Source organism: Malurus melanocephalus, unplaced genomic scaffold, assembly GCF_030028575.1.
Source record: "Malurus melanocephalus ecotype Western Australia unplaced genomic scaffold, MMel_1.1 scaffold_242, whole genome shotgun sequence".
Classification (NCBI taxonomy): Eukaryota; Metazoa; Chordata; class Aves; order Passeriformes; family Maluridae; genus Malurus; species Malurus melanocephalus.
This window is the reverse complement of record NW_026623474.1, coordinates 547,110-560,837: the sequence shown is the minus strand read 5'-3', so window position 1 is coordinate 560,837 and position 13,728 is coordinate 547,110. Positions and strand designations below refer to the sequence as shown.

General features: G+C 39.5%; 1 protein-coding gene across 1 annotated transcript in view; it reads left to right on the top strand.

The window, feature by feature from the left end:
• Positions 1–13,353, top strand: part of LOC130578820 (ephrin type-A receptor 3-like) — a 54,275-nt gene extending 40,922 nt beyond the window's left edge. Inside the window, exon 4 of the mRNA XM_057375184.1 lies at positions 12,577–13,353. Coding sequence (XP_057231167.1) covers positions 12,577–13,353 — 777 coding nt within the window. The remainder of the gene's footprint in view (positions 1–12,576) is intronic.
• Positions 13,354–13,728: the final 375 nt, after the last annotated feature.

The following is a 13,728-nucleotide window of genomic DNA, read 5'->3' as shown; positions in this document are numbered from 1 at the left end:
AGATTTGTTTGATCTGTCCTTGGATCAGATGTGCAGTCACCCCAGAATTGCTGTCATGACTGAATTCACACTATTTAAATATGAAGTTTCTGAGAGTAGTCCAGGAATGGTTACCAGAAATCCTGTTCCTGCTGTGCATTTGGGATACATTCCCTGCTGATGGAGGAGGCAGGGCCCTTAGGGTACAGGCTTCAGGAGCAGAAAATGTTGATGGGTCTGAGGAGTCACAGAAGGTGTCTGGGAAAGTGCTTTTGTGTAAGAACAAAAGGCCTTGCACAGGTACTCAGGGCATGCTCTGCTTCCTCATGCTTGGCTGAAATGGGAGTTCTCTCATCATAATTKAAAGAGGCAACTTTGTGACCGGTGTGCACACAGATGCTGCAAGTGCAGCCACCAAGTGACTGMTTTAACCTTAAATCACCTGCAGGCTGGGACTGTTTCCCTGATGTTTGTGCTGTTCTTGCTGCTGCTGCTGCTGAGATGGACAATTTCACCTGCATGGTCCAATGCTTTGTGCCTGACACAGGATGCTCTCTTGAGAGGCAGAATGAGGGGACTGTAAATTATGCAGGATGTGCTGCTGATTCCTTGMTGCAGTGTCTGCAGTGACACCACTATGGGAGGAGGAACAGTCTAGAAAGCAATTGTGTGGCTCTAGATGCCTCTCTACCAAAGGGATCAGTTTTGTTTGGGCCATGGTGAGCTGATGGTGCACTTATGGGCACAGAAATCCAGTTTTGCCAAGTTCTAAGAATGATGTTGCTCCCATGCTGCAGGACTTTGCCCTTCCCTTGTTGAACCTCTTGCAGTTCCTCTCAGCCCATTTCTCCAGCCTGAAGTCCCCCTGAGCTCCAGGACCCTCTGGCATATTGGCCTCTCCTCCCACCTTGGCTCCCAAACTGCTGAAGATGCATCAGCTCCACCACCCGGACCATCAATGGAGATGTTGGRCAGGACTTGACTCTTGGGGTGCCTCCAGCCACATTTTGTGCCACTGAGCACAATCTCCTGAACTTGGCTTGGAACAATCTCCAGGCAGTTTCAGTTCACCTCCCTGTCTATACAACTTGCCCACTTTTCATCACATTCTCTGTGCAAGTGTTACAGGACAAAATGGAGAAACTGTGCTGACTCTTCCTGAGGGTTTCCTTGTCCTTTGTGTGCTTGAAAGTGATTCCCAGGATTACTACTTCAATTATCTTCACATGGATGGAGGTTGACCAGACTCTGGCTACTCAGGATTTCCCCACTCCTCGTCCCTCTCTTCTTGCCCCAACCTAGGAACTGGCACTAACACTTCATGGCTGGTGTTCATAGCAGCCCCTTCTGTGTCTCTGTTTAAGGCTGTTTGTTTGTTTTTTCTTTACTCTATTTTTGGTGCAATTTTTTCCAGTTTTACATGCAGATGGTTTGTTCTTTTTTTTTGGTGCAGGGAGCAGAAGAGAAGGTAGGAGTAGGGCAGAGCAGAATCMACACTTAAGCTGTGTAGGACCATGACTTCTCCTATTGTGCAAGTTCAATCAGTTTCCCATGTGATGGTTAGAGGTCACATGCACATTTCTGTGCTCTTCACAACAAAAATACATCAGAGAGAGTATTTTGGCAAGGTATTTTGTTTGTGCCATTTTAATTTGCCTTAGCCAGACAGTGGTTATTTCTCAAGGGCAGTGGGTGAATTTTAATTTATGCCTCAGAACATTGAGTCAGACCATCTTGAAAAATATCAGCTTGTGTCCAAAATGTCCCATCTTGAGTGCTGCAAACTTGTCACTCTGATWTAAATGGCCACACTCTGCATGGGGAGTATTCAGTGTGCTGCAGTCAGAGTGCAGCTTCACTCCAAAACCACAGTTGTATTGCATCTATATTCTGTCACCTTCACAGCCTTCTGATTTAATTAGGAGCTGCCTTCCCAGCCTTTGGAAAGCTGCATGGATTTGCTTCTCCCTCTCTCTTTTTCTGGCCTCTGTTCTATGCACCTGCTGATCCAGACCTTGATATTTTTTTGGTTCTTCCCCAAATTTCCAAGTGTCTGGGAATAGTGCTCGTACAGACTCCCACCTTTATGTTTACGGTGCCTGCTTTTTCCATTCTTTCTTTRTATCTAAATCTCTCACTTAATTCAATTACTTTCTTTCCTTGACTCCTTTGTCCATAATATTTTCTCAATCACACCCACTTTTGTGCTGGATTTTTGATAATTGTTTATTCTTGTCTCTTTCCTGATTRCAACAGCAGTTTTCTTCAGTTCTTGCTTGTCACTCACTATCCTCTTTGTGCCTGGTCTTGGAAGCCTCACATCATTTTGTCCCCATTTTTCCTCTCCCTCCTAGGTTTCTGATACTCTAAACATTTTTTCTTTGTATTTCCCTAAAAGMTGTATTTTTGTTTTCTTTCAACTCAGAAAAATATCCTTGCCTTTTGAGACAGAGCAATACAATTTATCTTTCTTTTTAATAGTGTTCAAAAATGCTTTAATTAAAGAGAGAAATTAAAATATACAATAAGTATATGTGGTATATGGAGTATGGCCCTTATAATAAAAATTATGTCTTATTTTAAAACAGAGCTCTTGTATTTTTAACTTCTTTAGACTCTCTGCCCAYACAGTTATATTTAGCAGAAGTTCTAATTCTAAGCAATGTCTTCTAAAAGTATGRTGTAAGTAGGCCTATAAATAGTGTTTTATTACTTTCTTTCCAAAATYTCTGTATATAGTGAATGAAATGTTAAATGCAGTTAAATTATATCCAGGCATGTGAAACATGATTTTTCAGTTTTTTCACTGTGTTTTTGTCAATTTTAGTAAATAATTGCTGTCTTATCAGTAATGGCAACAAAATTATTTTCCTGTTGGAAGTGTTCTTGTTTATGGAGTGAARTAGGTGCAGTGCAATTACAGTAGACACAATTTTTCATTTAGTAGTAAATAATATTACATCTAAAATTAGCAGATTGGAATATTCCAGAATYTTTAATGCATAAACTCTTAAATTCCTGAGCATAAAGTGTGTATTTAATATCATCTGCATAAAATACTCCTGTGACTTCAAATGTTGTAGGGTTTTTTAGTTACTTTTTTTTTTTCTCCCTGGCAGTTGAAATGGATAAACAAATTTGCATTTTTGATATGTTTGAGGCTATTTTAATTAAGAAAATGTTAGTCTTTACACTTGACATTTTGGTATATAAAGTATGTGTCTTGGAGCTGTCAAAGAGAATGTGTTTATTTATCAGTTGTTTGTTTTTCTGACTCCTTTGCTTTTGGATGCAGCACCACTGAGGTAGACCAGCAATGATTTTGTTCAAAAATTAAGCTTTTCTTATTACAGTTATCAGCTTCCTATGTTCTTCATCTCCTTTTCTGCTGCTGTGAGTGGCACATGGGTTCAGTTCAAGCTGGAGTTCTCATTTCCCAAAACATTCCCCGTTGGGATGTTGTCTCTGGGACATGTGAATATGAAACAACTCTGAAATGCTCTTCTGCACTTCAGYGCTATCAGAAAATCTGTGTTGCTAGCTTTATTCCATGGGTTATAAATCARCAGTGATCCTCCATTTTTCCTGTTTCCTGTGGTTTCAAGCACATTCCAAGTGTTYGCATGTCCTGGGTTTCTCACTATGTCCCATCCATCTTTCAGGGGAGAATTGCTGATTCCAGCAATGGAAAGATTCCTGACAGCTCAGGTTCTTGGTGGGCCTTGAATTTCATTCTCACAACATGCTCAGTTGGACCCTGGGAAGCGAGTGGCTGAAGCTGAAGATCTGAAAGAGTGGTTGCAAGCACATAATAGCTTTTATAACCAAGTGTACTAAAATGTAGTTTTTATCTCTAGTTTATGGACTTCAAAGACTTAACTCACCCAGAAAGTCTGTGATGGCCTTATCTCAGGGTCTTGAAACTGAGCCTTTATCAGAAAAATAAATAATTTCGCACAGTCCCTTGGGGCAGGAAAAGACCAGGAGAGTGAGATAGGGGAGGGTGTGTTTGTCTCTCATCCTTTGAGCAGTGATTCACCAATTCCTGTTGAGGTCATTGCCAGGACATCGTGGAAGAGCATGTGGTGGCTACTGCAAGGCTACTTGGATGGCAAATACAGGGACTCCTTGGATTCTGSATCTGTGGGAACTTGAACCTCTGGAGCCACAATTCAGCAAAATAAATAAAACACTCAAACATGGTCTGATTTTTTTTTTTCTCTCTCTCCCTAGTGCCAAATGCAGAGAACCGACTCAAACACACATTTACTGATGCACATTCCCAGCAGGCTTCCATTTATGTTTAGTGTGTTTTGCGTTAAAAAATAACAAATCTCTCTGCTGTGCAGTTGTTTTCATTTTGAGCTTTTCACGTGCGTGCAATCAGTGCCTTACTGAGAGCAGTGCTATCCGAACTTTCCTCCTTTAACCACAGCACCTAGAAGGTGCAACTCTGAATGTTTGAATATAAAAATTGCAGTGCAGTCTATTGAATGTGTTTATGTCCAAGGTTATTACAAAGAAATGAAGCTTGAGTAAATAAAAGTGAAGTGTGGAAGTATTTTCAGCRTTACAGATAATGAGCACTCTTTATCTTGAGGGTTATTCTCTGAACCATGTTTAATCTCTGCAGTAAGGTATTGATAGCATTGGTAATAATTAGTGTGGTGTATTTCTGGAAGCACTTTGTGCTCCACTGTTCCATAGTGAGCTGGAATGAAATATAATCCTCGTATTTATATGCAAGGTCTTATGGAGGAATTTGGTGAGGAGAATTATAGGCCAGGAGTTTCTGTTCCTGCCAATGTCTCTCAGCCTCCCACACGGCAAATATACGAATACACCTCTTTAATCAGATTTGGATTTGAGGTCCTTTGTGAGGCTTCTCTAAAATGTGACAATACCTTTAACATTCAGTCTGTCCTATTGCAAGAGATGTTTGGCTCTTCTTTGGGCTTGCAATGACCTGTGACCAGATTTATTTTTTTCAAGTGTTTGTTAGTGATTTTGTGAGCTATTTTATCTAATGAACTTCTGTTTACCCAAGACTGAAACTGATTGAACCTGAAAGCTATAAAATTATGACTAACTCTTTGGGGCTTCCTTATGGTTGGTTTGTTTTTTGTTTTTTGGGGTTTTTTTGTTTGTTTGTTTTTTTCTTGGGTTTTTTTTTTGTTTGTTTGTTTGTTTCTACAAGTAAAACTACATATTTTTGTGACACACTTTTTTTGGGATTCCCAATGTGTATGGTTTGTCAAATAAGAAACCGACAGGTTTTAGAAAATGGTGTTTCTCCAGCTCACTGCTACAGTACAGAACTGTGAAAATTGACTGATGCCACTGCTCCTCAGGAGTCTTTGGTGAAAACCCTGGTTGAGTTACTTCTGTTTATTTATCTCATATTAAATTAAGCATGAGTTCTTTTTTCAYCCCTAGATTGACATAGGAAAAGTAATTGTTTAATAATGTCTTAGAGCCTTGAGAAATCAAGAGTGTCTTAGCCAGAGGTTGAGAAGATGTCTGGACTATCTCCAGAATTCCCAGTCTAATTACTTTCTTCTTGTTCAATTGAAACAAATTTATCTTTAGAAAATATGAAATGTCAGGCTATGAGTTCCTGTATTAAAACATATTTTTCAATTAGAAGAACTGGAAATATGTGCATAGAACTAACTTGTCCTAATTGTATGGTGAGGAAATTAATTTCCATAGAGTTACAGTAAAAATGTAATAATTACCATTTCTCTTTTGACTCAGCAGTTGACAAAAGAATAATCACCCTTTTGGAGGTATTTTTAACTGAGCCTTTTAAGCATAATGACTCTCGTCTGATTTTAGCCTGTGCTTAATTTTCCAGACCCTATATGATAGCTATATTTAAAAAGTAGTATGTGTGCTATTTCTATTTATTGCCATTTTTTACAGTACTTCACATTGGAGGAAACAATATTATGCTTTTCAGGTAAAAATCATAACTATTTTTGGCTTGTTCTCATTAAAGGGGAGGTATGCTGGCTGAGACAGAATTTCAGGTGCTGTTTTCTTTAAGGTGGTGTTGCCTTCTACAGGAAAAAAGAGGCAACCTTGGGAGGTAAAATGTGTTTTATTGAAAACTTAGATGGAGATTATAGTATAATTTAAATACCTACAATGAAAAATGCAGTTTTCAATGAAAGTTTGACTTGATAAATGAACAGGATGCCTCTTCAGGTTATTATTAAGAAATTATGCTAAAGATGGCCGAACGGAGATATGTGAATGTGCAACTGCCCAGCTAAAGGATATCGAAAGAGAACATTGCCACATGAACGAAGTTAAAACCAAAACAACCCAAAACCTTTAAATTATTGTAATTACACTGAGCAACCTTTTATGGAATTGATTGTGGGCTCCAGCTGTCATGGAAGTTGTTTGAGTTTTCCAATTAAATTGTTCCCTCACATGAAGTTATGAYGCGTTAACTGTGTTTCACTCACGCAAATTAAAGGTTTCCATTTCTAGATTAGTTCTCCCTCTGGGTTGTGCCAGGGAGTTGAAGGTTCCAATGCAATCMAGGTCTTTCAGGAGGGGCAGAGTCACAGGACTGGTCTTTATGTGCAGGATTACATCAAATGTTGTGATCATACAGGGTTTGATCGTGTTGGAGGGCAGAGATCCTGAGCTTTTCTCAGAGTCTGTGAGGATGGCTGTGAAAAAGCTCTTGGTGATCCTCTGGAGCTGGGGGGAGACTGCTCCATTCAGCAGCAGTCTGCTGSACTGTCACCTTGGCAGTGCTTTGGTGGCTTTGCCAACACCAAATCTCTTGGAAAGCTGGAAAAAGAGGAAATCTTACAGCAGATCCACGGGGCAGCTCCTATTTCCATTCTGAGCTGCACTATGCTCACCTCCTGTTCAGTTASACAGTGTTCATCTGCTCAGGAGGGGTATATTTGTTCTGCGCATACACAGATTTGGAAATAAGTCTCACTTCTGGACTGGCTGTTCTGGTGTGATTGTTTTCTAGATCCAACATTGCTGTATCTTGTCTTTCTACCKTGCCAATTTATCTTTATTCATGGCCTGTGCAAGGCACCGGTTGAAGGAAACGTTGCTCACAGAACAGCTGGAGTAAGGATGCCTGGTTTTTGGTTTTTTTTTCCCTGTTCAGTTTTGCACTTCGATAACGAGCAAAAATTGTTTGGATTAAAGGGAAAAAAAAAATCTGCTTTGTAAAATTTGCCCAGAACTCCGTATCCATCTTTGGCTTAATCATCTAAGAACAAATGAGATTTTCTGTTGGGAAGTAGTTTTATATGTATTTGTGTTGCTTGCCCTTGTGCAGTAGTGCTGCCAATTATATTTATTAGCCCTAAATATTAAACAGCTGGAAGGATTCCATTGTATATAAATAAGACATTTGAGACCTGGAAGGATGCCATTTCTAATATAGCCAGCTGGTGCTTTTTACAGTTACATTCAGCACAACACTACTGAATTTCACTGTACATTGAGTGTYGTGTTAATGACAATAGGGGAACATGGGGTGGTTTGGGATTTCTCTAGGAAATGCCTTTGTGTAAAAATTTATTGTTTTGAAAGACTGGCTAGCAAGGAAATGCTATACTGTGCACCTGTTTTGGGCATTTTTATGTAAATACTTCTTTTTGTTTATGTGTTTTGCTGGCAAATACACAGCAACAAACTGCAGGGGCTTTTCAAATGTGAATTTTTAAGTGTTCTTGTGCCACAGATGTTTTTCACTTTCTCTGTTGTGATGGTRTTTTCCCATTTAAGTAATGGTTTCATGCTTAAAAATTCCTGCTTGCTGATGCTTCTAAAAGCATTTGCTAATGTTTTGAATTTTTTTTTTTAAATGAAGGCATCACTGACTCTTTGATAATAGTAATAACTAAAACGGTAACAGAAATATTGCCTGGCTATTAATTTGYTCCTAATCTGTGTATTAGAAAACTGAGGCATGAATGTGGATGAGGGATATTATCCTGTCTGGAGAAGTGGATTCAGCAAATTGTTTGGAGGAGTGGATTCTTCTCATTTTTGATTGACTATGTCCTGATTATTTTTTTGTAGAGGTTTGTCATCACTGCTTGTGTGGCTGCATCCAGCTTTAGGTGAAGCTGMGGGACCTGATGCTTTTTATTTGTGTTACTATTAAATATTAACAGAGGCTGATTGTTATGAGCTAAGTGTTACGTTTAACATGGCATGAAATAATTTCTAATTATAATTACTTGAACACACTTCTTTTTTTCACCATATTGYCACATCCACAGCCTTGTGTGAGTTCCATCTTGGATAAATTTCCATCTCTGAAACAGCTTAGAGGCTGAATCCTACCTTGGTTGTATCATGATTGTGGAGAAAGGTGCTCTCATGTGAATAATTGTTCAGTACAGCTTTTAGCCATGGGGACTGCTGTGTTGAGAACTTCTCATAAAATCTGCTTAACCTGTGAGATAAATAAGATTGAAACCTGCTTCTCCAGGAGACGAGTAACCTAGGAAAAATGAATTGGTAAATGCTGTGCTTGTCCGAGCTGGGAATGTTTGAATGCTGGATTCAGATGTCAGTAGGAAGTCAGATGTTTTCCTCCTTGTGGAGACCTTTTCACCTCGCTGGCTTTTACTTGCTGAAGGGTGAGAATCAGCTGTCCTTATGAGTTTGCTGATGAAGTACTCCTCTGTCTGCCAATTAGAAATGGGGGGCAAAAATTGCTTTCCTTGTCTTTCTGCAATTTGGTTTAATTGTTAGTTTAGTATTGACGTGGTGAGGTATGGACTCTGGCTTTCTTAATATTTTAGTATAAATATAATAAATGTGGTCTTTATGTGTGCTTTGCTTCTGTAATGCAATTAGTTATTACAACATTTGTTTTCTTTTCCTTCCMATTTCTTTAAAAACTAAGAAGCATTACCACACGGAACACAGATCTGACTGGTTTGGATAATTTGGTATAAATTTGGAGTCATTCGTATGGTAAAATGCTAGACCTTAGTTTTAATTGGGAAAGTTTGGTATCTGGATACTCTTAGTAAGTTTCTCATGCCACCTGAGCACTCAACAGACCAGATATTAATACTTTGTCTCGGTTGTAATTCTGAAATTGTTTTGCTTAGTTACAAAGAAACCCAAATTTTAGGTTGAAGCTATGAGTGTACCAAAATCTGTGTCTTAGGAAGGTTTAAGTGATGGAAATGGTAATTTCACTGTATGCATTTCACTTAATCAGAAAATTCTTGCAGTGAGACTTATCCTTTCATTTGCAWCTCAAAAAACCCTAAAAATAAAAACTCTACCTAGAGCCCTTGCCAGGATGTAATTTCATTGATTTTTTTTGAATGCCAAATGTAGAAAAAAATTCCATGTTAGTATTTAAGTTTCTGAAACTCCCAGATCACATAACTTTCTGTCCTGTGATCTCAGCTGGCTGGTATTTATGGGCCTTGAATCAGCATCTTTGGTGATGTTGTGAGGGAAGTTTTCATACTGATGAGCTGGTCTGGAATCTAATCTCCTATAATATGGTCATTACAGGGGTTGTGTTAATAGCAACCTTTCAGACCTCTTGAATTCTGCTACTATTTAGTCAAGCTTTTAAACAGTATGTGGGAAGATTCTGTGTTTTATTTAGACTTGAATGAGCACCTTATTGCTCATCTCGAGCTGGAGYTTTTTACTTTGTAGTTTAAGGGTTTTATAGCAATGTGATGCTGACAGAAAAAATGTGGGTTTTTTTCAATCACACAGTTGCATATTTGTTGTATTGTAAATCACAGAATAGCGTTCCTTTCCTTATTGTATTTCAGGGTTTTTTTTGGTTTTTTTTTTTAATTATGATGGCTAAAAAGTCTCAAAAACTGATGTCACAGGCAGGATGAAAGAATTGAGATCACCCATGTCCTAGATTCCCACATTGAGAGAGAGCTTTTTATTGAGACTGCTCATGACAGTAGGAAACGTCCTACATTCCCTCCTGTACATTTCCTTTTGTAAAGAAGTTGCAAGAAATAAACCGAAGCCGTAAGTCCAGCACACTGCYGGATCTTAGAGAAGAAAGTCCTTTTTGGCCCAACTTTGTCACTCAGAGCACATTGGTTAGACCGTCTCACTGGGGGTCTGGAAGTTTTTCTATACCACTGAAAGCAATCTCTTGTTTGCTGTCATTGGTGGCATCCAAAGAAGATTTTAAAAAGTGAAAAGCAAACAAAAGAACATTTTCCAAAAGCCAGATTACATGCTGGGAAGGGAGTGTTGCTCTGGCATTTCTGGATGTGCTTCAGAAGTGTTCAGGGTGCCTGAAGGCATCAGGGGAATATGTTATAAAAAYTGTGTGATAATATGAATTCAGAAATTATGGCCCACGTCATTCTCTCACAGAGTCCCTGACACCTTTTTATAAAGATCTTTCTAAAAGATTTTAAATTTATCATTCATATTGGACTTCGGGGAGGATGGTCCTTTCATCTCATCATTCCAGAATTTAGGATTTGGCTATTAAGTTCCTSTCTAAGAATAGCCAGGACTGATAAATATCCATTATTTTGTAGCTGCACAGCAYTGAAAGAAAGAAATGGCAGCTGGGACACTTCTGCAGTGTAATGCCCCATGGACCAGAGCTACCGAAGATTTAGTTTTTATTTGTCACTGCCCAGGTATAATTTGATTGGTAATAAATTAAGCCAACTCTGCAAGTTTCTGGTCATTTGAAATATGTCGAACTGATTAGAAATTATATGGAAATGATAATCACTAAATGACTCGTGAATCAGTGTGAGCTGCTTAAAATGTCTGTCAAATTTGGTTTCATTACATAATATTCTCTAGATCCATCCACGTGTTGTTATTGAGTGTTTTTTTGTCCAAGTAAGACCTGCAGATGAATCAGTGCACCTGGCTGCACTGGAGGCAACTTTGGCACCTGAGTGGCTCCTTGAAACAGGGTTTGATCACTGGCCCAGGGCTTGTGCAAGGACATCTGTCTGAGGAGAGTCCTTCACTCCATTTGGGGAAGCTGGCAGGGGCTGGGAACTGGGCTCCAGCTGCCTCTTCTGCAGGCAGGAGCTCATCCTTGTACCTCCCCATGAGCTCCARTGTGGTCATCTTGACTCAGAATCCCTTCACTGCTGTCTCTTTTTGGCAATGTTATGTCACGCTGCAGCATATCAGCTGCTGCAGACACATCCAAGGCTGTGTTTTAAACTCTGTTGAACTAGTCAGGAAGAGATAAAACTTGTGTATAGTCAGATCTGTAAAGCGAGCTACAGTAAACTTTGTTTCAATTAAAGGAAGAGTATTTACTCTGCCTTTATCTGCTGGTTTAATAATGTGATTTAAAATCGCATCTTCAGTGGCATGTGGACAATTTCATTGTGCAGGCCAGCTCTCAGTCAGATCAAAACTTCCTTAAATCAGCGGGTTGGGACTGAGAGCTCTCAGATGCTGCTCTGATACGGTCATGGGTTTTTTCTTTCTTTGTATATCTGTGTGAGATACATACATTGTAAACCCAAGAAACTGTAAATATTTATTCACCACTCTTTCTTTGTCCTTACAGTGGGAATTGTTCTTTCCTACTGTCTGCAGTACACTAAAGTCCTGCAGCAAAATGTGCTTATGTAAAACAAGTAATTATTAGACKGAGATCTTAAATAGAAAATTGATGTGACTTGAATCTTTAGGGAAAATGTTTTTCTAGTAGAAGTTCTTCCTTGTCCCTCTCCCCCAGGAGTGGCAGTGACTTCTGACAACATATTTAATTCTCCAGTTTTTGTTGTATTTTATTTTTTTTTCCTGTGACTGGTAAATATCCCTCTGGGCTAAGTGTGACTTTGGAAAATCAGGTAAGATTGGTATATGAGTAATTCACAAATAGGAAGCCCATTCTTTCACTGCCTGGGTCATCAGCTGATGACTGTTGTAAAAACAAATCATGTCCCTCCCTGTTTTCTTCAAAACTTTTCTAGTGTAACAGCTTCTCTAGTCCACAGAAATTWATCAAGATTTAGTAAATTGGTAGCAATTATTAACAACTCTGGAAACTGGGTTGAGCTGGACTGTTTGTCCAGAGTAAATATTCCAATCATAATCAATTTTTACGCTTTGAATAAATGTAAAACTGTAGCATTTTATTGGAACTATGTGGAATTTCAGTGGCTTTTGTTTAATGTTTGAAATAAAACTGGTTCTAACAGTGCAAATGTGTGTTGTCCTTGGGGATCCTTGAGGATTGATTCCGTTTGAGGTGGGTGTAGGTGTAGAGAAGACAAGCTGGACTCATGACTGAAAGGACAGCCCTGCTTATGGTTTAAGAAATCATGGGTTTTTAATCATGCAAAACAGGTGTAGCATCTTTTTCATCCATCTTGAAATAACTTGGTAAAAACTGACTTATTAATGGTRAATTCTGTGTTCATTTAACATGTTTGTGTATTTTAAGAGAAAAAAAGTAAGTGCAAGTTCAACCAGACTTCRTTCATTTTTTGGTGATGTCTAAGCAAGTTCTTTTTGCTTTTTCACAGCTTTTGCTCTAAACATGATTTTTGTTGATAAAATCATTAATCTTAAAAATTTTCTTTTCTTCTTTGTTTTTCAATGCAGTGGGAAGAGATTAGTGGTGTTGACGAGCATTACACTCCGATCAGAACATACCAAGTGTGCAATGTCATGGATCACAGCCAGAACAACTGGCTGCGGACAAACTGGATCCCRCGCAACTCGGCTCAGAAGATCTACGTGGAGCTCAAGTTCACCCTGAGGGACTGCAATAGCATCCCCCTGGTCCTGGGCACCTGCAAAGAGACCTTCAACCTCTATTACATGGAGTCTGACGACGACCACTCGGTCAAGTTCAAGGAGCACCAGTTTACAAAGATCGACACCATCGCGGCTGACGAGAGCTTCACCCAGATGGACCTGGGGGACCGAATCCTCAAGCTGAACACGGAAATCCGTGAGGTGGGGCCCATCAGCAGGAAAGGCTTTTACTTGGCTTTCCAGGACGTGGGCGCRTGCGTGGCCTTGGTGTCGGTGCGGGTGTACTTCAAGAAGTGTCCTTTCACTGTCAAGAACCTCGCCATGTTCCCGGACACRGTGCCCATGGACTCCCAGTCGCTGGTGGAGGTGCGGGGCTCCTGTGTCAACCATTCCAAGGAGGAGGAGCCCCCCAAGATGTACTGCAGCACGGAGGGAGAGTGGCTGGTGCCCATYGGGAAGTGCTTGTGCAACGCCGGCTATGAAGAGAGAGGCTTTGCKTGCCAAGGTAACGATGCCCTCGGTGCTCGGAGTTCGGCCCCGAGCAGGGGCTTCCCCAGCTGTCCCCGCTCTGTGTGTTGGGTTGTGGTGGTTTTCTTCAGGTTCTGGAGAGAAATAAATTAGTTGGTGAAATTGATGTGGAAATGGGGTTTGTTTAAACTGTGTAAATAATATAATTTGCTGAAAGTATTTGATAAGAGTCAGCAACTGATTTTCAGTAACACATTGTGCAGCAAATCTAGCCTCTCTTACCACTCTTGGACTTTCTTTCAGTGTACAATGGTTTTTTAGAATGCTGTTTGTGTCTTCTTTTTTTTTTTTTTTTTTTTTTTTTTTTTTTTTTTTTTTTTTTTTTTTTTAAACTTCCTGGCTTGATGTATGAGTTTTACCACTGAGCTGTGTTGAATAATTGGGATTGGTTGGAAAAAAAACATGTGTTTCTGTTTCTGTAGCATAATTACTAAATGCAGATGCATTTGGAAAATTAATAGTTGAACT